At 57.9% G+C, this 23,907-nt stretch overlaps 3 protein-coding genes across 6 annotated transcripts; all 3 read left to right on the forward strand.

The window, feature by feature from the left end:
* Positions 1–1,196: 1,196 nt before the first annotated feature.
* SLC34A1 (solute carrier family 34 member 1) lies at positions 1,197–5,183 on the forward strand. 2 transcript variants are annotated; one of them, XM_048960920.1, is made up of 13 exons: positions 1,197–1,331; positions 1,492–1,608; positions 1,740–1,922; positions 2,090–2,218; positions 2,289–2,432; positions 2,516–2,627; positions 2,705–2,900; positions 3,107–3,202; positions 3,347–3,446; positions 3,629–3,796; positions 4,146–4,262; positions 4,375–4,499; positions 4,581–5,183. In XM_048960920.1, exons 2-13 carry the CDS (start codon positions 1,506–1,508, stop codon positions 5,133–5,135), a joined length of 2,028 nt encoding a protein of 675 aa, XP_048816877.1. In that variant the 5' UTR covers positions 1,197–1,331; positions 1,492–1,505; the 3' UTR covers positions 5,136–5,183. The 2 variants fall into 2 exon arrangements, with proteins under 2 accessions (XP_048816877.1, XP_048816878.1); XM_048960921.1 differs by having other exon boundaries at positions 1,228–1,331; positions 1,434–1,608.
* A 507-nt stretch (positions 5,184–5,690) lies between these two features.
* Positions 5,691–6,933, forward strand: LOC125700259 (alpha-2Da adrenergic receptor-like). The gene has a single exon (XM_048960680.1). The coding sequence runs from the start codon at positions 5,896–5,898 to the stop codon at positions 6,931–6,933; it is 1,038 nt and encodes a 345-aa protein (XP_048816637.1). The 5' UTR covers positions 5,691–5,895.
* A 2,549-nt stretch (positions 6,934–9,482) lies between these two features.
* Positions 9,483–23,740, forward strand: GRK6 (G protein-coupled receptor kinase 6). 3 transcript variants are annotated; one of them, XM_048960740.1, is made up of 16 exons: positions 9,483–9,607; positions 12,154–12,249; positions 14,615–14,727; positions 15,039–15,116; positions 15,357–15,457; positions 16,717–16,809; positions 17,121–17,184; positions 17,737–17,877; positions 18,467–18,657; positions 19,167–19,204; positions 19,328–19,417; positions 19,519–19,727; positions 19,991–20,128; positions 20,430–20,567; positions 20,768–20,902; positions 21,656–23,740. In XM_048960740.1, exons 1-16 carry the CDS (start codon positions 9,556–9,558, stop codon positions 21,659–21,661), a joined length of 1,683 nt encoding a protein of 560 aa, XP_048816697.1. In that variant the 5' UTR covers positions 9,483–9,555; the 3' UTR covers positions 21,662–23,740. The 3 variants fall into 3 exon arrangements, with proteins under 3 accessions (XP_048816697.1, XP_048816696.1, XP_048816698.1); XM_048960739.1 differs by having other exon boundaries at positions 22,322–23,740; XM_048960741.1 differs by having other exon boundaries at positions 17,737–17,866; positions 18,513–18,657; positions 22,322–23,740.
* The last annotated feature ends 167 nt before the right edge of the window (positions 23,741–23,907 follow it).

Raw genomic sequence — 23,907 nt, forward strand, 5'->3', positions numbered from 1 at the left:
GGGGGCCTTGGGGTGCTCCCTGGCTGCAGCCCCTGGCCAAGGGACCTCCATGCCCCTGATGTTCTGGAGAGGCACACCGCAGCCTGGTGAGGGACAGGGGGTCCCTTGCAGACTTACCCACAGGCTGTCCCCCAGCACAGTCTGTACCTTGGGTGTCTGCAAGGACTCTGCAAATGATGACTTCCTCACACAGCTTCATCCCACTGCTAGCAGTGGTGCATGGAGTCACTGTCCCCTCCAGATCTGCCATGGCACGAACCCATGGACTAATGGAGACGAAGTTCTACTCCCCAGCTGCGTGCCCTGCTTGGCCCAGGGTATCTCATCCAGCACCACACGTGTCCCCCCGACCCTGCCACACCAAGGGAGCAGCACGTGCTGCCAAGGTGACCCAGGCACAGGTCACACAGTGCTCCATGCTCCAGTAGGCACAGTCGAGGGCACAGTGGGTGCCCTGACACACTCGTGGGCAGCAGCCATGTGGCAGTAGCTGGACCCAGCTCCAGAGAAACAGAAGCAGCATGGCCATGCAGCTCCCTTGCAGCTGTACTGGAGGGGCCTTTGGCCCCAGCTCTGCCCTTGGCTGCCATGGGCATGAGATGGCCAGGCACCACGTGGGTGGATGGAAACTTGGCAGAGGTGTGTAAATGAGGGGTAATAATAAACAGCATTGAGGCGCAGTGACAAGCACACTGGCACTGCTCCCCTTCCACTTGACCTGGCATCGTGCATGCTGAGATAAAGCATTCTTTGTGGTGCGCTGGCGTGGGCGGCATGCCACCATCACTGATGACACAGGGTCCACACCAGTGCCTGTCCTGCTGGCAGCATCATGCCACAGTGCTGATGCAACCACTGCCACCACCTTTGGGCCAGGCCAGCAGAGCTGTGCACTTGGGACTGTGATGCCGGTGGGTGCATGTTTGGCCTCACCTCCGGTTCAGGAAGCTCCAACAGTGAGACATCCTCTTCCTCTCCTGCAGGGGATGAAGCATATGGTGTGAGGCTGTTTTACAAGTGGTGATGCAGAGCCTCAGGCAGGCGAGGTGGGGTGCACAGGTTGTGCAAGGCACCATACTCAGGGATGTGTGCCCCATGCCACCCCCAGGACTGCGGCTGACGTGGGATGCTGTGGGGTTACCCATTAACTGCAGGAATTTCTGGGGAGGAGGTGAGCAGTGAGCAGAGGCGAGGGGCAATGCTGGGCTCCTTAGACTTTGCTCTTGACGTGCATATAAAGGGCCCTGGTGCCCCGTGGGCCACTTTGCTGGAGGAACGCGTGGATTTGGCATGAGGACATGGCGCTGCTCTGAGTGCTTGGCCAGCACCAGGTGAGCAGCACCCTGGGGCAGGACAGGCTCCCGGGTGGCCAAGGGGACCAGTGGGACAGCGCTCCTCAGCGGTGCCACCACTGCGTGGTTTTGGGGCGGCAGTGGTTGGAGCAGTGCAGATGCGGCCCCAGCACAGTGACGTGTGGCTGCCTCTGCTCAGACTCAGCCGGAGCGATGCTGCCATACCGGAGGGAGAGCCCGACCATGCCCCGCTGCCCGGTGCGGGGAGGAAGGGTGGTGCATGGGACCCCGTTTGCCTACTGCCCCAGCCCCCCAGGTAGGTCTCCCATCCTCACCACCCTCCTCTCCATGCAGAGCTCAGCTCTGCTTTCCCAAGCTAGGCGGGCTCCACGCCCAGCACCTTGAGAGGACAGGGCCATAATGCTTGTTGGATATGCCTGTATCCAGCTCTGCACAGGCTGCCGGGTGCCCACGCCTGCCCCTTCACCATGGGAGCAGTGACCTGCCCTGACCATGGCTTCCTGTGCCCTGGCTCCCCGGGGCGGCTGGTGGAAAGTCGGGAGCGCTATGAGCTGGATGCACTGCCCTGGCAGGGGCCTCGCCTGGGCTTGGAGGAGCTGCAGAAGCCAGGTGAGGTTTTCAAGCACTGCACCCAGCAAGGAGGGCAGCAGGCGTGGAAGATGCTCAGTGCCCTGTGGTGCTGCAGGCAGAGCAGAAGGAGGTGGAGGGGACCCACGAACATGGCCAAGCATGTGGACACGTGCCTGGCGTGTAACACTCTCTCTTGTCTTGCGCAGAGCTGGGCTGCTGGGTGAGGGTCCAGTCCATCTGTGTCTCCCTTCTCAAGGTGCCTCTGATGTTTGGCTTCCTGTACCTCTTCGTCTGCTCCCTGGATGTGCTCAGCTCTGCTTTCCAGCTGGCCGGAGGTACGGCTGTGGGCAGAGGGCAGCCAGCAGCACCCTGGCTCCAGTGCCCTGCCCTCACGCTCTCTTGCAGGCAAAGTGGCAGGGGACATCTTCAAGGACAACGCCATCCTCTCCAACCCTGTAGCCGGGCTGGTTGTGGGCATTCTGGTGACCGTGCTGGTGCAGAGCTCCTCCACCTCCACCTCCATCATTGTCAGCATGGTCTCCTCGGGGCGTGAGTGCACCCATGGGGCTCCCTGGGGCTGGGGGCAGGATGGATGAGGAGGACGTGGGGCTAGCAGGTCTCTCTGCCAACAGTGCTGGAGGTGCGCTCTGCCATACCCATCATCATGGGCTCCAACATTGGCACTTCAGTCACCAACACCATCGTGGCCCTCATGCAGGCTGGTGACCGCAGTGAGTTCAAAAGGTGAGCATTGATGGGGGCAAAGGGACTTGGAGGGGCTGAGGGCCATCCCACATTGACACGTAGACTCCGCCATGCAGGGCTTTTGCTGGTGCTACGGTGCACGACTGTTTCAACTGGCTGTCGGTGTTGGTCCTGCTGCCACTGGAGGTGGTGAGCGGGTACCTGCACCACGTCACCCACCTGGTGGTAGCCACCTTCAACATCCGCAGTGGGAAGGATGCCCCTGACCTGCTGAAAATCATCACGGAGCCCTTCACCAAGCTCATCATCCAGGTCTCCTTGCGTTGGCTGTGCTGTCCCCAGGGGTGGTCCTCCAGCACTGGGGTTCCCATGCGAGCAGTAATGCCCCTAGCACCAATGTCCCTGCAGTGGCAGTTCTGCCAAAGGCTGGCAGCAAGATCCCCATCACAGTGTAGATATCCCTAGCCTGGGGATGCTGCCAGCCCCACAGTGCCATCCCCTCCAATGTGCTGTTGCAGCTGGACAAGTCGGTGATCACGGGCATCGCGACAGGGGATGAGAGCCTGCGCAACCGCAGCCTCATCCGCATGTGGTGCGACCCCGCACCTCCCCAGGTAAGGGGCTCATGGCCTTGCTATGGCGCTGGGAGGGGGAGGCTGGCCAGCCAGATTCCCCCTAAAAGCACCCCATGGAGGGCGATGGGCTGAGGCTGGTGAGGATGCTATGGACTCACCCACAGAATTGCCCGCTCCCTGCAGACAGCTGCCAGTGCGGTAGGAGTGCCTCCAAACTGCACGGCTTCTGGACACTGCAGCAGTAATGGCATTGGGATCCTCCACAACGTCACCAGGCAAAAGTGTGAGTGGATCTGGAGGGGGTGCTTGTAGGGCTGGGGGTGCTGTGGGTCTGGAAGCCCTGGGCATAGGGCTGAAGGAGAGCCAGGTGATGCTGTGGGGCTGTGCGGGGCTGCTTGGTGGGGACAGGTTTGTGAGCGGGGCTGGGCAGGCCCCAGGCCCTCGCCCAGCCGTGCTGTGGGGCAGGCGAGCACCTCTTCACGGACACGCCGCTGCCGGACCTGGCCGTGGGGCTGGTTCTGCTGGCCGGGTCCCTCGTCGTGCTCTGCACCTGCCTCATCCTCCTGGTCAAAATCCTCAACTCCCTGCTCAAGGGGCAGGTGGCCAAAGCCATCCAGAAGGTCATCAACACTGGTGAGTGGGACAGGGACTGTGGGATGGGACCCTGACAGCCCCAGTCCTCTCTGCTTGACCCCTGTCATCCCCCATCCTAACCCTAACTCTAACCCCCAGTCTTGCATGAACTCCTGGCCCCATTCCTACCTGCTCCCTGCTCTATTTATGCCCATCACATCCTCTTGGTGTCCCCTACACCCCCCTTCCCACCTATCCATCCATCCTGCCCAGCAGACTCCTGCAGCCCCAAGCTTGGCCCTATACCCAGAACCCGATCCCACAGCTCTCTCCCTAGCACCAGGTAGCGGCACTGGGCCGATCCCAGCTGACATGTCCATGTCTGTGCCCTTGTCTTGTGCCATGGCAGATCTCCCACACCCGTTCAGCTGGCTCACCGGGTACTTCGCCATGGTGGTGGGCGCTGGGATGACCTTCGTGGTCCAGAGCAGCTCCGTCTTCACCTCAGCCATCACACCTCTGATCGGTCAGCCCCAGACACGTGCCGGTCCCTGCTACAATGGCCCATGGTCATTTGGGTGCTCGGACATGTGCCTCAAGGGAGAGGGCTGTGATGCCAAGGAGAGCCTCTCCCGCAGGCCTGGGGGTGATCAGCATTGAGCGTGCCTACCCGCTGACCCTGGGCTCCAACATTGGCACCACCACCACCGCCATCCTGGCCGCGCTGGCCAGCCCTGGGGACAAGTTGGCTAGCTCCTTCCAGGTATGGACTGGGAGCTGTGAGGAGACACTGAGAAAACAATGTGCCCCTATGCCCAGCTTGATAACAGCGCCATCCCCACAGATTGCCCTCTGCCACTTCTTCTTCAACATCTCTGGCATCCTGCTGTGGTATCCACTGCCCTTCACCCGCCTGCCCATCCGCATGGCCAAGGCACTGGGCGAGCGCACGGCCAAATACCGCTGGTTTGCTGTGCTGTACCTCATCATCTGCTTCCTCCTGCTGCCCTCCCTCATCTTTGGCATCTCCATGGCGGGTTGGCGGGTGCTGGTAGGGGTGGGCGCTCCTTTCCTCGGCCTCCTCTTCTTTGTGGGGCTGGTGAACATGTTGCAGGCGCGCAGCCCCGGCCGGCTGCCCAAGTGGCTGCAGAGCTGGGACTTCCTCCCAGCCTGGATGCACTCGCTGCAGCCGCTCGACAGCCTCATCACACGTGCCACGCTCTGCTGCACCGACCGCTGCCGCAGCCCTGAAGGCTGGGATGAGCGTGAGGCCGCTGCCCGTGACAAGGCCAGGCTGGGGCTGGACAACCCTGTGCTCTCCTACCCTGAGGAGATGCCCAGCCCCGTGCTGCGGGTGGGCTCCCCACACCTGGCCCCACACGGTGCCACCCGCCTTTAGCCGTTTCTACTTTCCCCGGTGTCTAATAAAAGCTGTGTCCCAGCTGCACATCTTTAGTCCCTGTCCTGCAAATCCTGACTGCTGTGTCCATGCAGCACTGAGGCATTGCCCCGCAGCCCATGGTGCCCAGCACTGGGGCAGCACCAAGCACGATGCTTGGCACCACAGTGGCACAGCGATGCTGCAGCCAAACCTGTACTGTGCTCTGCAGTTTGCCATTGTCCTGCTGGCAGTATCACTGCATCCCTTATCCCTGGAAAGCTGAGCTGCAGGGATGAGTTCGGTGCCACTCCACTCAGTGTCATGGCAGAATGTAATTGCTGGGGCTCAGCAGAATACTGGCTTGGCACAGCATAGCACCACAGTGCCCCAACACCCCGGTGGAAGCTCACCTGCCCCAGTGACCCTGGCAGGAGCCCTTTAAGCATTGGCTACAACCACTTCTCCCACTGCCCACAGATGCTTGGGCTCCTGCCAGCGATAGCGGCCGTCCCTCCCTCCCTGCTTCCCGCCCTCCCTCCTCCCTGGGGCTGGGACGAGTGAGCGGGGTTGCTGCAGAGCCACGGTGCAGCCGCCGCGGGGACGGCACGAAGGCAGCAGCAAGGGAGACAGTGGGTTGGCCCCACTGATAGCGGGTCAGCTCAGGAGGAGCCACAGCGATCGGGTGATGGAAGGGTCGAGCAGCAAGAAGTGACGGTGAGCAGGGCGTGCACGGGGGGCAGCCCCATGGGGGTTCGGTCATCAGAGGGATCGGTGCAGCATGGAGGCTGCCATCACCCCACCCAATGCCTCCAGTAACAGCAGCCAGGCCGGCAGCCCCCCACACTCGCCGGCAGCCACCGGGCTCATCCTGCTGGCCGTGCTGGCCGTGCTGCTGGCCACGCTGGTGGGCAATGCGCTGGTAGTGGCAGCCGTCTCCACCAGCCGGGCCCTGCGTGCCCCGCAGAACCTCTTCCTGGTGTCCCTGGCTTCAGCGGACATCCTGGTGGCCGTCCTCATCCTACCCTTCTCGTTAGCCAAAGAGGTGATGGGCTACTGGTACTTCGGCAGCTTGTGGTGCAGCCTCTACCTGGCGCTGGATGTGCTGCTGTGCACAGCCTCCATCGGGCACCTCTGTGCCATCAGCCTGGACCGCTACTGGGCCGTCACGCGGGCGGCACGGCTCAACCTGCGGCGCAGCCCTGGCCGCGTGAAAGGGATGATCGGGGCGGTGTGGGCCGCGGCCGCCCTGGTGGCCTTGCCACCCCTCTTCAAGGCCCGGCCGCGGGCACGGCAGTGCGAGCTGATCGACGAGACGTGGTACGTGCTGGCCTCCTGCGTCGCCTCCTTCTTCGCCCCGTGCCTCGTCATGGTCACCGTCTACTGCCGCATCTACCGCCTCACCATGCGTCGGAGTGCCGCCGTGCTCGCCGCCCGCCGCGGCTCGGCCCCGTGCCCTGGGGATGCCAACAGGAGGGCATCATGGGCTGCAGCACCGACCCGGCGGCACCGGAGCCAGCACCAGAGCGTGTCGCTGTGCCGGCGGCGCTTACTGCGGGTGCGGGAGCGGCGCTTCACCATCGTGCTGGCCGTGGTGATGGGGGCCTTTGTGCTCTGCTGGTTCCCCTTCTTTTTCACCTACAGCCTGGAGGCTGTGTGCGGGGAGGGGTGCCGCGTCTCCAAGCCCCTCTTCAGCTTCTTCTTCTGGATCGGGTACTGCAACAGCAGCCTCAACCCCATCATCTACACTGTCTTCAACAGGGATTTCCGTGCTGCGTTCCGCAGACTCCTGGCTGCCCTGGTCCGGCACGGCTCTTAGGGACCCCCGGGGCGGCCACCCCACTGCGCTGTGACAGAGATGGGGGATGGAGGGCTGTGCTGCTGGGGTCTGAACTCAAGGTACTTCCAGAAACGCAGGGTTTTGCAGGGCGGTGAATAAAAAAAGGCAGAACTGCACGCCCAGGGCTGGTGTCTGCATCCCAGGAGCACTCAGCTCTGCTCCTCTCCCAGGTCACCCCATCTATCCCCACTGTCTCTTGCAGCCATGGGTGATTTCTCAGTGGTGGCACCTTCACTGAGTACCAGCAACCTGTGCCACCTCACCCTGGCTGGATTTGCTGGAGACCAAGCAAATGCCAGTTCCCCTGCATCCGTGAGTAACTTCTGGCACAAAGCACAGAGACAGACCCTGCAGCTGCTGCAGGACCAAAGCCCCAGATAGCAACATTGTGGCCACTGGACTGAGCTCCTGTGCCTTGCAGCACCACAGCACAGCCCAGTGCCTTTGCTGGGGCTCTCTGGCCAAGCCCCCCAGCATAATCTATGCCATGCTGCAGGAGTACCACGGATGCCACCTAGCCTGCTTGGGGCTTCAAGAGGAGAGGTTGTTCTGTCCTGAGAGAGTGTAGACGTTTCCGCACGGAAACACAGGGCACAAGGGGGCAGGGGGCAACTGTAGGGTGAAGACCGAGGGCAACCACAGCCCCAGTGCTGGGCAGGGCAGGCCAGCCCCGCTGCTCCACACAGACACGCAGGGGTCAGAGGAGGCTCGGCTTCTCCAGCTTCACAGCTCAAAATAGAAAATCTCAAAACATTAAACTTTTGCTTGGCTAAAAACAGCCACCGGCGCCTGGGAGCCGGAGCCCAAGGAACGCCGGCCCAGGGCCAGCCCTGGGGTGCAGCGAGGGATGCATGGCCCCAGTCAGGGCACGGTATGGCCCCGCTCCCCATGGGGATGCTGTGGGACAGGCCCAGCACTGGCCCTGCCGCGGAAGGAGCTGCCCTATCGGCACCGCCTGCTTCCCTCCCGCAGCCAGCCTTCAGCCTTTGCACAATTAAACAGCACTTTGCATCTAAAAATACCCATGAACATGATGGGGGCATAGCTGGTTCAGCTGGGGAGCGATGTTTCGTAACCCACTGTGACACCCTGGATGGGTTGCTCTGTCCCCTTCCATTCAGCGTTCACTAAGTCACTTTAAACCCCAGCAGCATCACCCTTATTGCCGCTCAGCTGCTGAGCAGCACTGCTGGAAGGGTGATCCCCTGCGAGCACCGATTATCCCTGCCTCCACGTATTACTTGTGCTTGCCAGAGCTGAATTGCATCCTGTATTTTCAGGCTGTTTCTCACATTTGTCCAGATTAGTTTGAACGATTGCTCTGTGCTGCAAGAAGCGTGGGTTTGCAGAGCTCTCCTGCAGCCTCAGCTCCTCTGCAGAGCCCAAAGCAGAGCCCCAGCTCCACCAGCAGCAGGATATCTGTGCCTGCCCTGATGCAAAATGCCATTGAGAAAAGAAAGCTGCTACCTACGGGACCCATATGCAAGCACACGCATACAGAGCTGTTGCGTTTGAGGCTCGGGTTAAGTGTATGTCACTTTTAAAAGAAGAGCTTTGAAAGGGGGAAGCTCTGTGTGAGCTGACGTGGGGACTGACACCGGAGATCCTCGTTATTGCTGTGGAGACATAACCAATGATGCAACATCTGATCCCCAGCAGATGCTGGAGGATGCAGCAGACCACAGCCATTACAAATCGCACAGGCAACAAGCGCTCGCAATAATGCCTTATTATCGGGAGAGATAATGAGAACAGGAACCGGTTCCTTCCTGCTCGCCGGCAGGGCGGCCTGGGCCGGCCCCCAGAGCACAGGCTGCAGGAAAGCTGCCATGCAGTGCTCTGCTGGGGGAAAGCACAGAAATGCGGAGCACCGTGAGTGCTCAGTGACTGCCCCACAGTGACTCGTTGGTGAGCGGAGCACGTAGGAGCCTGCTGTAAGGCAGCCTTCATTCAGTCAGAGCCCACGGCTAATGGAAGGGCAGCGAGAACAGACCTTCGACTGAACAGAATAAGCCACCACAACACGCAGCACACAAACACCAACTACCCACACCACCATCTGCCCCGAGCCCCACCTCAGCACTGCGCTATAAGCAGCCTCTTGACCCCACCCCTAAGCTACGCTCCTATCATGGCCCAGTCTGCCGCGGAGTGGCAGCTCTATAACCCAATCAGAGGCCGTAGTAGGCGGGACCCTAATGTGGTGGGCGCAGTTACAGCTTGCCCAATCCTTGCCCGGCTCTGCCGTGCACTTCTCTGACTGACACCTGCGCCTCCAATCATCGCCCGCTCCCAGCCCCGGATAGCGCTCCGCCAATGGCCGCCGCATGACGCGCTCTTCTCTCTCTCCGGCCCGCCCCCTCACACCTCCGCCCTCCTCGGGCAGGGGCGCAGCGGAGTGGGCGAGGCTTCCTTGGGGGGATCCGAACCAATGGGAGCGCGGCGCGGGAGGAGCGTGGGCAGGCATTGGTGGGTTGGGCCCCGGGGGCGGGGCGTAGCTGCGGCGGCGGCAGCGGGGGGGTGGCGGCGGCGGCGGGGCTCGAGCGGAGCAGAGGGGAGCGGCGCGGAGCCGCGCGGGAGGTGGCGGCGCCGCCCGGGCCCATGGAGCTGGAGAACATCGTCGCCAACACCGTGCTGCTCAAGGCCCGAGAAGGTGAGCGATTCCTGAGCAGTGGGAGGCGGCCGAGGTGGGGTGGCAGGCCCGGGGCCGGGAGGGCCGCGCTCCGTCCCGGGGCGTGGGGTCGAGGCCTGCCGCCGCGCCGGGACGGCCCAGAGCCGCGGTGGGACGGCCGCACTGCGCCTCTGAGAGAAGCTGCCCTGCAGCCGCGGCTGCTGCCCGTCTCCTGCCCGTATCCCTCCTCCCGGGGGGCAAAGAGGTAAAAAAGTTCATTTCGGGCCGGCGCGTCGCGCTGCGACCGCTTGTACCCGCGCAGGGCTGAGCCGTGTGCCCGCGGCCCTCCGTCAGTGCAGCGCGTGGAGCGGGGCGAAGCGCGGCTGGTGCTGGAGGGACGTGGAGCTGAGCCGATCCGGGACACCTCGAGTAGCTGAGAGAGAACCGGGAGCTCCGTCCACGGCTGCCTGGGTCTGGCTCCGCAGGGAGGTTCATTAGATTGCGTGGGGTGGTGGGGAAGCACGGCCCCTCTGCGGCTGTGGAAGGGCCGCGCTGTGCAACTGGCCGGGCCGAGTAGTTTCTGAGCCCGAGGGGCTCGCTGAAATCCAGTTAGAGGGCTTTGGAGATTAGATTTGTGGGAGCAAAGAGCATTGAAATTAAATTTCCCTGGGCAGAGACAGTTCTGAACTGCTTGGAAATCAGACTTCGTTCAGATACTTCAGGCATGGAGGCTGTCGAGCAGCGAGTGGGAAATCCAACAGTTGCCATTGTGGTTTAGCTGAAGTCAAACCCAGACAAAACCAAAGAGCAGCACTTGCAACTTCAGGACGTGAAACTCCTCTTGACACGGAGCAGCCGGGAGCACAGCCTCTGCAGTGCTGTGGCTGAAGTGGAGTGTGGGGCTGTGTGAGAGGTGTGGCACAGCTGCTGCCCTGCTTTGAGGTGCTCCTCTCTGCTTTGATGGAGAGCACTCGGTGCAATAAGGCCCATGCACACACCTGTGCTCAGTGTGTGCCATCAGGGTGTGGACAGCAGTGGGCACAACAGGATGGTGATTTCTCTTGGAAGGATCTTTCCCCTCTTGTTCCCTCTGTCTGCTGGCTTGTGGCAGATGGGATGTGACCAGCCTCAGAAATGTGACAAGCGCTGGGTCAGGCCTGCCTCCCTCTTGCCCTGTCCTCTAAATGAAGGTTGCTGTGTGCTGCTGGGACAGAGCTGCATGGGGGTGCAAGTCCCCACTGAGCTGTTTGCTGCGTTACCTGCAGGGGAGCACAAGCTGCATCTTCAGTGTGTCATGGGACATAACTCTGCCTTCTTCTACATGCTTGTGAGAGTGCCTACACTCCTGTGCTCTCACCTACCGATTGTCCCTGTCCTTGTTTGTGGCTGGGAGTTGTGGCTGACAAGGTGTCAGCGCTGCTGGTTTCTTCCACCCCTGCTTACCCTTGAGTCACTTCCTTCCTGAGTTTGTACAGTCGTGCGGCCCAGCTGCCACGGGGGGCAGATGCAGCACAGCCACCCAGCGGTGCCAAGGCTCACGGCTGCAGCCATCCTGTCGCATCTCATCCCACCCCATTTACATGCCTGTAGTGTAGGTGCTGGAAACCCGGAGCGTGGGTACAGGGAACATCTGAGGACCGAATCACATCTGCGGTGGAGGAAAGCATTATGAAACTGTTTCTCAAGAGCTGAAAAATGGTGTTCTTCACGGATTTCAGAGTGCTGTGCCTTTGGCCCGACTCAGCAGTGAGGTTTAATGCATTTCCAGAGTCAGGGGGGAGTTTTTGTGTTTGTTGGCACTGAGCAGGAGGAGCACAATCCCTAGAGGTTGGCTGATCTGAGCAATCAGGCATGCAAGTATTCACAGTATTCCAGTACTTAGTGTTTGCTATGATGTAAATTTTTTGGTCTATCTGGAGTTTTCCCACCCTTTTCTACAGCACTGGGCATTTACTCCAGCACCTGAAGATGGAATAATATCTAATTGTTGGATCTTGCTTTTCTGAGGCTGGCTTATCTCTGCAGAACAGTGGGAGTGTCCCCACTTCACAGGTGGGAAACTGAAGTGATGAGCCTGGGGCAATGCAGTGAGTTCTCTGTGGAGCTGGGATTAGAGCAGGAATTCCTGTCTCCCAGCTTCGTGTCCTTTCTCTGAGAGCCCCTCCCTGCAGTAAGCAATCAGTCTGGAATGAGTAGGTGGCATGAATCTTAACTACAGCAAGAAACCAGCAGCAAAGAGCTTCACACCAAGCACAGTTTGGCCTCAAAAGGGCCTGGGAGCCAAGGCACAGAGCAACCTGTGGCTATAGGCACTCCTCCCTCTGCTGTGATTTTCCCATCTTAAATATGAATGAAATGTCCAGAGGAAAGACCTTACTGTCATTGCTTTGTTCTGCCTTTTGAGCAGCCGGAGCAGTCGGTCCTTCCATTTCCTCTGGCAGTCAGCTGAGGCTCCAGCGTCCCTGTCCTTCTGGCTGGGAGGCAGCGATACCTCTTGGTGCTGCCCGGGCTCCCGGTGCAACAAGATTCATCTGCAGTCGGACGTCCCTCACTCGTAACTCATCCTGCCGAATCTGTGTGCCCTGCAGGTGGTGGCGGAAACCGGAAAGGCAAGAGTAAGAAATGGCGCCAGATGCTGCAGTTCCCACACATCAGCCTCTGCGAGGACCTGCGGCAAGCCCTTGGTGAGCAGCAGGGCTCTGGCGTTGGGCTGTGGGGCAGCTGTGTGGCTGCGACCTGTCAGATCACAGGAGGTCTGAATGCAGGTGAGCCGTGGGAGGGCCAGAGATGGGTGATAGGGCACAAATCCTGGCCAAGGATTTGGCCAACGCAATTTAGAGTGCGGGGAAGGAACAGTGGGCAGGTAAGTCACAGCTGTGTGGCACTTGTTGATGTACCCCCAAGCCTTCTAGATGGTGAGAAGTTTCAGTAGAGATATGTGTCCTTCTCTGCACAAACAAACCTGCCCGTTGCTGTGAGCATTGCTCAGGAGTGCCTTTGCATGAATTACAAAGGTCCTGCTAACATCTTCCTGTTTTCTTGGCTGATGTTCAGCCTTATGCTGCAGATCTCAGCTTCTAAAATTAAAGCAGCGACTTTACTTGAGCAGAATTGGGTTCTTGCTGTGCAGTATGGATGAGAGTTGTACAGCTGAGTAGGGCTAGGTCTGTGATTTTAATTCTGCACTTTGTACTCTTCATGATTTTAATGTTTGTGCAGCAGGTTTGGTCCTGACATTGTATAAGATTGTTTGAGGAGTTGACTTGGAAGGTGGGAGTGATCTGCTTTCTGGGAGGGGGAGAGCTTGTTTAAGTTGTTGCTCCATATTCATCTGCCAGCTGGAGAGTGGCAGTGTTGACTTTGTTTCAGAGCGGGTGTCGCCAGGCTGACTGGGTTTGGGATGTGTCTGCAGCTCCAGTCCCCAGTTCTGCACTGCGCAGGTGTTCCAGGTCCTGGTACAAGGTCCTAGAAGTCACTCAGAGTGGTTCCATTTGAAGGTACACAGGACCATGGCACTTGAAATAACAACCTCCATCATCCAGATTATAACTTCCAAGCCCACAACACCCAGTTCAGCTGCTTCATGTTGGGCACCACCTTCGTGGCTCTTTCCACAGTCACTGCAGTCAGCTGGAAACTGCAGCCTTGATACTGGACATGCTGCCTCACTGTAGCGGGTCCTGAGCACTGAGGTGCTTCTGACATGGGCTGTCTTCTGCACAGCCACCCTTCTGTAGGTGTCATGATCTGTTTTCTAGCATTGATGTTCATTTTTGTTGTGCTGCCCATTTGCTGGTGATGAATGCTGGCGGTTTGTCCATCTCCATTGTCCCGCTGTCCCGTGATGCTGTGGAGGCACCTCCCAGCCTGTGCTCTCACCAGTGATGCCCAGTTCCCCTTGCAGAGCCATGAGGGCAGCGCTCTCGCAGGTGGTGGCTGCCTTCTTTGGTTTCCCTCCAGGAGAGACATCTCCAGTCCCTGGTGGCTTTGTTGTCCCCTGGCAGCCAGATAGAGGTGTGTTCACTTCCTGTTGCAGAGGCTGGGCAGGATCACCAGTGCGGTGGTGCTGCTGCAGAATTGGGATTGTGTGCCGTGACTACAGAGAGCAACCTAATGTGTGCCTAGGCAGCAGCAAGGTGACCAAAAGCCCCCAGTCTTGCTGGCAGCAAGCTCCCATCCTCTACAGCAGTGGGGAATTCCTTCCCCTGCAAATGAGTAAACCAGCTGGGGCAGCCAGGATGGTGAAGCAGCCCCCACAGCAGCAGAGGGGGGAGGGGGGGGAGAACACAGGCAGGATCGTAGCCCTTCCATGCTTGTGCACCACCAGGAAGCCATAGCTTCCTCAGGAGAAACTGCCACATGGTGGGGGGAAGCCATCAGCACCGAGGAGCACCAAGAGCCCAGGGCAGGGTGAAGCATAGAACTGAAAGTGCTTTGGATAGTCAGAGGTGTGTGTGCCTGGTTCAGAAGACTGTGGGGAGATGGGTAGGAGGAATCATTGGGGGAAACCAAGTTCCACGGGGGCAGTGGGACTCGACTGCAAAGAGGTGGCTGTTCCATGGAGCAGGGATGTGTGATGGTGATGTGCAGCATTAACGGGACATGGCTGGAAATGGTTCCCCCCACATTGGCGCCGCTGCTTTCAGCAGGCTTTGTGAAGCAGAGTGATTTGTGAGAGTCATCGGAGCAGCCCTCAGCCTGGGTGTTCTGCCTCCAAACAAGCTCAGTGTGTTCCACAGTGCCCAGGGAAAGTTATGTATCTGATCACCATGGAGAGAGGATCAAGAAGAGTGCCTCTAGCCAAGCAGGAGATACTGAGATCCCTTGCTTAAAACAAGATGGGGTACTGTACGGAAGAGCAGTTCAAACATCTGTTAGGGAAAACCTTCCATAGAGGGTCATAAAAGCTCAGCCTGTGGCTTCTTGTCCCAGCTGGGTGCATTTCTGTCTCCTGGGAGCCGTGGAGCCCCTCAGCAACCAGAAGCCTCATCACTGCTGCTTGGGGCCGGGAGGAAGGCTGACAGTGTGTGATCTCCTCCCCATTTGCAGAGCGGGACTACCACAGCCTGTGTGAGAAGCAGCCCATCGGGCGCATGCTGTTTCGGCAGTTCTGTGAGACACGGCCTGAGCTGTCACGCTGCGTCAAGTTCCTGGATGCTGTGGTAAGAGCAAAGCCTGTCAGGCTTCCTTGAGAAGGCAGGGGTGTTCTTGGCATCCTGGGCACGGTTCAGTTGGCTCTGGGTGTTCAAGCTATTGCCAGCTACTTCTGGGCAAGGAAGTTTTCCTGTGAGTTGCATTTTCTCTGAGATAGGGCTGGGCCTTTGCTTAGGGAGGTGTTTGCCAGAGATCTGGTTCTCCAGGAAGGCGCAGTGTTGTGGTACCTGGGCAGGGTGTTGCTGCTGTGCAGCTGTTGCCTGGTAGCCCGGCCTGGTTCCCAGCTGGGCCTGTCCCTGACCGTGTTTGCTTTTTGCAGGCTGGGTACGAAGTAGCTCCAGATGAGAAGCGGAAGGAATGTGGGCAGCACCTGATTGAAAAGTACTTGAAGCCAAAGGTGAGCGAGAGGGCTGTGTGTGCTGCCTGCAGTAGTAGTACAGCTGACAGTTGTCATTACCCCTGTCCTGCTGCAGTTCTGGACAGGATTGTGAGGGTAAAGTCCACCTCGCAAGTGCCTGTGCTGCTTTTTCCACTTGTTCTGAAGCAGATGAGCACCTGTATGCTGTTCCTGTGGCTTCTCCTTCCTGACAGGACCCTTGGGCTCTGCTGCCCACTGACTCAGTCCCTTTGTCCCCAGAGTGAGGACCATGTGCCTGAAGTCCCCTCCCAGCTGGTGGATGCCTGTTGTGAGAGGCTGGAGCAGGAACCTTCCAAGGAGCTCTTCAAAGAATCCACTAAGTGAGTTGGAGGGCTGGGCCAATCCTGCAGCTGTGTCACAGCACAGTGCTGGGTGCTGCAGCCAGCTCACCTTGTCCACTCCGTTCCTCCAGGACGTCAGAGATTGATGCCAGGGCTGGGACTGTGTGGGATGGGGCCAGGGTACTTTGGGGCTTGCAGTGTGCAACACAGCTCCAGGAATCCAAGCTGCAGCGGAAACCTTTGTCACTCCTCTCAGTTTGTCATGGCTCTGAGCTGCCACCAAGGAAGCCTCAGAGGCTGGCCACGCTATTTCTAGTTTTGTGCCTGGATCTGGTGGGCACCCATCGTGCAGAGCTGACTGCAGCAGTTTCATTGCCAGCTGTCCTCTCCCACTGACCACAGATGTGGCTGTTGTGGCTAGATCATGGTAGCTGTTGCTACAGCAATCTAAGGTCACTTCTGCTCCCTGAGCTCATCACAGAAACAGTGTCCGAGGTCATGGCTCTGGGTGAGAAGAGGAAGCTGTTAGATAAACTGGGCTTACAGCCCCCACCCCTCTGTGAACAGTAGCAGCAGCATATTGCCTAATCAAGTTGCAGGGCTGTGGCAATGGGTTTGCTGCAGTCTTCTGGGGAACGTTAACTCTGTGTGTGGTAACTGGTGTCCTTGTCTGAATGCAGAGCCTCCGGGCTGGGCCCTGCCTTCCCTTGGCAGGCTCTGAAAGGGAAAGAGCCCATCCGCTTCGCCTTGATGCATGTCTCCAGTCTAGACACTGAGTCTAAGGCTTTCTATTCCGTTGGGCAGCCTTGGCACCAGTCTCTGAGGCAGTTAGCTCTCAAGCAGGATCCCCTGTGGCCTTTTGTGCTGGATATTCATCTGAAACCGAACAACTCAGTGCCTGGTACTGAATGTTGCTAGTGGCTTTCAGCAGCTGATTATAGCCTTGTGCATGCATTTGCCCAGTGAGGGGCAATTGCAAAGAGTCCTATCGCCCCCCTTTGTCCCACAGCCACGGCTGCTGCTGAGAGGCCACAATGATCAGTGCCAGTCCTGCAGAAGGCAGTCCCAGGGTGCTGCCTTCGTCGCAGTTGTGCCTCCAACGCATCTTCCTTTTGGATCAAGACTTAGCACAGAGGGTGGGCTTTAGGGTCAGGGCCGTGCAGGGTGCGTGGGTGATTCAGTGCAGCGCGGTGCTGGGTGAGGGGATGGCAAAGATACAGGGCTCCTGGGGCTCCTCACCTCCTGCTGTGTGGCTGTGAGCAGCTCTCAGCTGCCTTGCTGGCTCTGCTCTCTCCTAGGCTTATCCACGACTACCTGAGTGTGGCTCCCTTTGCTGACTACCTCGACAGCTTGTACTTCAACCGCTTCCTGCAGTGGAAATGGCTGGAACGGTAACATCCTCTGGCATCGCTGGGAGACCTGCACCCTGCAGCACTTGGGCTGCCTGAGAGGTCCCTAGGGCTCCTTTGCTGCTGGGCCAAGGACCTGGCCTTTGCAATTCCTTTCCTTCAGGGCCCCCTGTTGGCACAAGGAGCCTCTATCAGCTGCCCTAGCCTTGCTTGCTTGCAGGGAAGCAGGTTCTTCTTAAGCAGGGGTTTCACAGTGACTCACAGGCTCTCAGGCCAGGGTGTGGGGGTGGTTTGAGTTTCAGCCCCTGTTGTTTTCCTGTTTCCATCTCACAACAGTTTCCTTTGCTCCGCAGGCAGCCGGTGACCAAAAACACTTTCCGCCAATACCGCGTGCTAGGCAAGGGTGGTTTTGGAGAGGTGAGTGGCCAGCATTTCCTCTGTATTTGGGGTGGGCAGGTGGGGTGCTGTAAGCTGCTCCAGCACTGGGAGGCAGGTGCTAACGGCTGTGGGATTTTTCTGAGATGTTCATCTTTGTTCTGTGCCGGACACTGCTGTTCTTTGGGCATTGCATTATCTCAGCTCCCTTATGATAGACAAGAGCTCCCATCTTGCAGACATGGGAGATGCAGAAGGTGGTTGCACAAAGTAGGCAGCATGTACTTTTGGTGCCTGGGATGAGAATAATTTTCTCCCCAGTCTCTTGACAGGGGAAACTGCATTCCTGAAAACTGCTGCTCTTTCAGGCTTCTTTTTGTTTCTAGTGTGGCCTTCTGTTTTTGCAGGCACCAGCCTGCTACTGTGGCACCTTGAGATGTTGCTGTTCCCTGTGTCTTTGTGGTCCTTGCTCGCTTCAGGATGGGGCTGAAACCAGGGCAATCTTCACCTTTCTGTGCCTCACTTCAAGAGCAGAACCTAGACCCCCACTGGAAACAGCAGTGGGAAGGTGCTGAGCCTTGTCTCCCACTCCAGGTTTGTGCCTGCCAAGTGCGTGCCACAGGGAAGATGTATGCCTGCAAGAAACTGGAGAAGAAACGGATCAAAAAGCGGAAGGGAGAAGCCATGGCCCTGAATGAGAAACAGATCCTGGAAAAAGTGAACAGTAGGTTTGTAGTAAGTACATAGGAATTGCTCTCACTTTGCTGCAGTGGTTGATTCTTCCCACAGTCAGCTGGCCTGGCTCTTCTGTGCTCCTCACACTGTGTGGAAAGGCAGGAGCAGGCCCTGCCTATGGAGCAGGGTCCCTGTCACAAGGCTGGGATCTGGCAGGACCTTCCACTGCCTCCACAAAATGACCTGAATGCCTCCAGACTGCCAAATGGGCAGAAGCCTAGCCCTATGCTGTGTGGTGGACAGCTCTCTCCCTGGCTATGCAGAGGTGTGGACTGTCTGAAACTTCCCACTATGAAGGATTCATCAGATGGTGCCCCAGGGTTGCTGCTGGGTGCTGCTTGCCCCTAGAGGGGAGCGGTTCTGGCTCAGAGAGATGAGCATCCTTCCTCTCTGAGGAAAGCTGGGGGTGTACAGGGGCTACTGGGCACTTCCAGATCCTCCCTGGGTTTGAAAATCCACTGTCTGCTCTACAGAAGCCCATCCTATTGCTGCCCATATCCTGGCTTTTTGGGTGACAGTACCCATCAGAGTGTGGGTGTCTCCCTCTTCCAGCTGTGTCTTCTAACAGCCTTTCTGCCCTGAATTGCAGGTGAGCTTAGCCTATGCATATGAAACTAAAGATGCTCTCTGCCTAGTGCTGACCCTCATGAATGGAGGGGACCTCAAGTTCCATATCTACCACATGGGAGAGGCTGGCTTCGAGGAGCCCCGGGCAGCTTTCTATGCTGCTGAGATCTGCTGTGGCCTCGAGGACTTGCACCAGGAGAGGATCGTGTACAGGTGCGTGCTGCCTGGCTCCAGCAGGGGCACTGGCTGCAGGAGCAAGACTGTTCCTGCTGCCCTTACTGTCACAGCTGGGACTGTCTGCTCAAGAAAATAAGCTTGCGCTTGAAAGCAGCACAGAGCTGGTTGAGAGGAGATCAGGAATGGAAAGCTGATCTCACAGGAGATGCAGAAAGGCATAGCCTGGCTGCCTTATGCTGGTGAAAGATCACTAATAAGATGCGAGTGCTTGTGATTGCCTCAGTACTGACTCTCTGCTCCTCTCCTGCATGGCCTACCTTATCTGGAGTTGTGCACCTGAAGAGAAGGAAGTAGATGTAGACTCAGTGCCTCCTGGTGGAGGGCTGAAGGGGGATCTTTCAGGGCTAATTCCAGGATGAGGGCTACCTATAGCAGGCCTGTGCATCCCTCTGCTGTTTACCTGTGACTTCTTGAGATGTCACTGATCCCCCGTGTCCTTTGCTTTCATAATGGGCTCCTTCTTGATCAAGCTGCTTCCTTCCTAGGGATCTGAAGCCTGAGAACATATTACTGGATGACCATGGTGAGTGCAGAGCCCAGGTCCTTTTCCCTTCCTATGCTTGAATCAGAGTTGCTCCAAGTTCTTGGCAGCTTAAAATATTATCTCACGACTTGGATTTGCTAACTTGTGCCCTTCTCTGCACAGGTCACATTCGTATCTCGGATCTGGGGCTGGCTGTGCACGTGCCTGAGGGCCAAACAATCAAGGGGCGTGTGGGAACAGTTGGCTACATGGGTAAGGAGCGATCCTGGTTTAATTAAAAAGTAGCTTCTGACTGCACTGTGCTGCACTGCACTGTGCTCTCCCTGACCTCACATTTTCCTGCTTCTGCACAGCTCCAGAGGTGGTGAAGAATGAGCGCTACACATTCAGCCCAGACTGGTGGGCGCTGGGCTGCCTGGTGTATGAGATGATTGAGGGGCAGTCCCCCTTCCAGCAGCGCAAGAAGAAGATCAAGCGGGAGGAGGTGGAGCGGTTGGTGAAGGATGTGCAGGAGGAGTACTCAGAGAAGTTCTCGCCCTGTGCCCGCTCCCTCTGCACCATGGTACGAGTGCAGCCCTGTCCCCTACCACCCCTTTGCACACAGCAGCCAAACGTCAGGACTGCTCCCTGTAGAGGAAAGGGTGGGAATGAGGCTCCCTTGCTCTGACAATGGTAACAGGAGGGTCCAGAGTGCCTAAATTCCTCACTCACAGATGCCTTGTGAGCATGTGCCTTTCCTGGAGATGTACTGCAGGAGTCCACCGACCTCAGGGCTGCTCCTGCCTGAACTGCTCTGCCTGGAACACTGATTTCCTTATGTTACAGCTCCTGTGCAAAGACCCTCTGGAGCGCCTGGGCTGCCGAGGAGCTGGGGCTAGGGAGGTGAAGGAGCACCCTCTCTTCAAACACCTCAACTTCCGGAGGCTGGAAGCAGGCATGCTGGATCCACCCTTCAAGCCAGATGTAAGTGCCTGTCCACCTCCTGACCTCTTCAGTCACTGATGCTCTCAAGGGAAGAAGGAGCCCTGCACTGGCTCACCTGAGGAGATGGGGTCCATCGCTCTTATTTCTGGGGCTGCTGCTCTGGCCATTCACCTGAGGGTGGGCTGCTGGTCACAAGTGGGTCTGACCAGTGCTCCCTGTGTGGCAGAACACAGCTCAGGCAGGCAGGTAGAAGGGGCTCATGCTTGGCCAGTATCCATGTGGTTTCAGTGGGTGTCATCATTGTGCAGCCTGGCATTAGAGCAATGTTTGTGCTGTTTAGCCCCAGGCCATCTACTGCAAGGATGTTCTGGACATCGAGCAGTTCTCCACGGTGAAAGGAGTGGAGCTGGAGCCCACGGACAATGACTTCTACCAGAAGTTTGCTACTGGAAGTGTGCCCATTCCTTGGCAGAATGAGGTGAGTGCGAACTAGCACGTACACCAATCCTTTTTTACAGGACAGGTCTTTGCCCCTGCTTGTGTCACTGTGGCTGGGTGCAGCATCCTGCAGGGGAAGCAGCAGGAACTCTGCTGTCGCTGCTGCCCTTGCGCTCTGCTGGGCCGTCGGTGACAGGCTTTGCATTGCAGTTGCTGCAGCCATGTTTTGCCCTCTTTCAGATGATAGAGACAGACTGCTTCAAGGAGCTGAATGTGTTTAGCACAGATGGCACGGTGCCCCCAGACCTGGACTGGAAAGGGCAGCCTTCACCACAGCCCAAGAAAGGGTTACTCCAACGCTTCTTCAGCAGACAGGTATGAGTGCTTGCCCAGTATTTCTTGCACAGCCCTGAGCCCTTTCTCACTGATGCAGAACTGTGAGGAAGGTGGGCATGTAGGGGCAGCAGATATGTGCCCCATGCTGGGCTGAATCCCAGGGCTCTCAGGAGGTCCCATGCAGGGCTGCAAGGAGCCTACCCTTGCCTGGCTGATTCACACTGCTGCATGTTGAGGGGGCTGGTATGGAGTGTCCTGGCTAAACACGCTGCAGTTGCACGGAGAGTGAAGGTGCTGACGGTACTAAAATAGCAAGTCTTCTCCCTTCCTACATGAATAATACCATCCCTGAAGAAGACCTTCATCTTGCTGTGGTCTGTGTGTGCTCCTGGAGTCTCTGGGACATTTCTCCTAGACCTTGAGCAGACAGAGAGAGCAATGCTTTCTAGGGATGAGGAGAGCAGAAACATGCATCTGCTATGGGCTTGCCTGCCTGTATGTCTCCACTGAGCCAAACAGTATTTGCCTTCTTTCCAGGACTGGCAAATTCTGGGCTGCTGCCTCAACAGCTGCTAGCAGCTGTGGCACTCGAGCATGGCTGGCTCCAGCCTGCTCTGGACCCACTCCCAGTCACCCGGTGCTGACTCTGACTTCCCCGTTGAGTTCCCATTTGTGCTTAACTGTTGTGCTTGCTGGGAGACACAGCTCTTCTGTGGGCAGGCAAGACCTGCCCAAAGATGGGCTGCCTCATGCAGGGGTTGAGCTGTGATTTGCCACGTTTTCTCTTTCCAGAGGTGAGCAGTCTCTCCTGGCTGCTCTGCTCAGGGAAATACCTGGTGGCCCACGGACATGGCAAGATCTGGGAAAGAGGAGTGTTGTCCTTCGGTGCCTAACCCTTTCCCCCAGCAGAGCATAAGCTGTTTGTTGTTCTAACTGCCCCCTGAGCCGCTAATCCTGCTCCCTGCTCTTGCTGCCTTCCCCACTGTGGAGGAAGCTTTACCCTCAGCTTGAGCCAAAGCTGCCCCTGTACTGCTGCAGCTGGGAGCTCTGCTCCCAGGGGGCTGTGAGGAGGCCAGGGTTCCCCCTCTCTCTTCTCTTTGGATGTCCTGGATCCACAGAAGAGTTGAGATACTGTGAAGAGTTTGGCATTGTCCCATGCTCAGGCTCCCTCCCCAGGGCTTCAGCTGCTTTTTGTGACCTGATGAGTCCTGAGTGAGGCAGATTGTATGCGCTGGCACTGAGCTGTCTCCCTGGGTGGCTGTAGTCTATAGAGCCCATCTTCCTCCCAGCTTCTGAGCCAGTCAGCTATGCACTCACAAATATGTCTGCTAGGAGCTGAGCCCCAAAGTGCAGCTTTGTTTCTCTGCCAGAGGGCAGCTGTAGACCAGGTTGTGTGACTGTGCTTACCCTCTGCTTGCTGTGCTCCTCTCTCCCTCCTCGTTGCCCCTCTGACTTCAGGACTGTTGTGGGAACTGCAGTGACAGTGAGGAAGAGCCCACCCGGCTGTAGAGCACAGTCTGTTCTCCGACTCCTGGGACCCTCTTGCCTCTCCGGGTGCCCAGAAGAACAACAGCCCAGCCTGAAGGACAAGGTAGCAGTGGCCCCACGAGGTGGATTTGTTTACAACTTTACATGTCTTTTTCTGAAGACTGTGAGGATGGCTCCAGCGCTGGCAGCAGCACAGGGCACCTCTGGCTGTGCGTGAGCCATCGTCCCCAGGACAGAACTGGACGCTTCTGAGTGCTGCTGGGGATGGTGCTGCTGCTGCCCACCCACTGCCGCCCCCCTCTGGGGCCAAAGGCAGGAGGGAGGGATTGTGCTGGTGTGGGCCAAGGCCGGGCTGGAGCAGCTCTGACACATTCCATGGTGTCGAAGTGGCACTGCAGGTTTGGTGTATATTTATATATGTCGGTCTGTACATATCACATGTCAATTTTTAATCTATAGGTGGGGGCCTGCACTGCCCCCACTCTGTCACAGGCACAAATGTCCTCCTATGGGGGGAGTGACAGTCCCAGCTATGTACCAGGGAGTCCTGGGCAGAGGCCTTCTGTGCCTTGAGATGCCTAAAGCATCTTTCCTGGACTTTTCTGGCCCTGCTGAGGCGTCCCTGGCTCCAGAGGAGTCCATTGCTCAGCCCTGAGGCACAGGAGAATGCTATGCCAAAGCATCTCCCTTTGCATCCTGGCAGCAGAGCATCACTGCCTCATCCCTGCTTCCCTGCCTGCCGGAGCCTGCTTTCTCCTGCCTTATCTCACACGTGCTGCCAGCTCCTGGGCACTGATCCTGGCCTCTTCAGCCTGCTGGCAGCCTGCCTGCAGCACAGCAGGACATGGCCACTTCCCCAGCACCTGGCCAGAAGCTGGACCCAAGGGATAGCCCTGTCCCTGCGTGCTGCAGGGTTGACCCAGCACAGCCCCACCAGCTCGGCTGGCTTGCTGGGGACACAAGCAGGCCCCAGTCCTGGCTCGGTTTTGATGGCTGTGCTCTTGAGTGTAAAGTTGTGACAGAGAGACTCCTTGCCCAGGGCCATGACCCTGTGGGAGTCATAGTGGGAGCAGGGCCAGCCCGCAGGATCCAGCAGAGCTGTGCCTGAGGGCAGGGCATTGCTACAGGGGCCTGAGCCTCCAAGGGAGTCCTGTGTGGACCCAGGGAGCTCAGCCTGGCTCTCCTGCCTCTGTCCTCCATGTCATGTCCTGTCCTGTGTATATGTGTCCCAGCTGTGTTCCTAGCAATAATTGGTCTTGTGTGTGTATGTGTGTGTACGTGTGTGTGCTGCTGCCCTGTGCTCGTTCTGAGCCAGGCCCCACGGCAGGGCTGAGCACCAACTTGGACCTGTGGTATCATTTGCTTGCCTTGCACTAAAGTTTGAAAGTATTTACATTTTTAACCTTTTGTTAAGTGTAAGATTTGCTGTGCCTTGTGCTGCTGCTGGGTCAAGGTGGACTGAGCCAGAAGTGCAAGCACTGGCCTTGTTGCATTTCGGGTAGAGCTTCGCTTATGGTGGAAACTGCAGATGGTCCTCTGGCTTCTGCAGGGTAGTT

Source organism: Lagopus muta, chromosome 14, assembly GCF_023343835.1.
Source record: "Lagopus muta isolate bLagMut1 chromosome 14, bLagMut1 primary, whole genome shotgun sequence".
NCBI classification, from domain to species: domain Eukaryota; kingdom Metazoa; phylum Chordata; class Aves; order Galliformes; family Phasianidae; genus Lagopus; species Lagopus muta.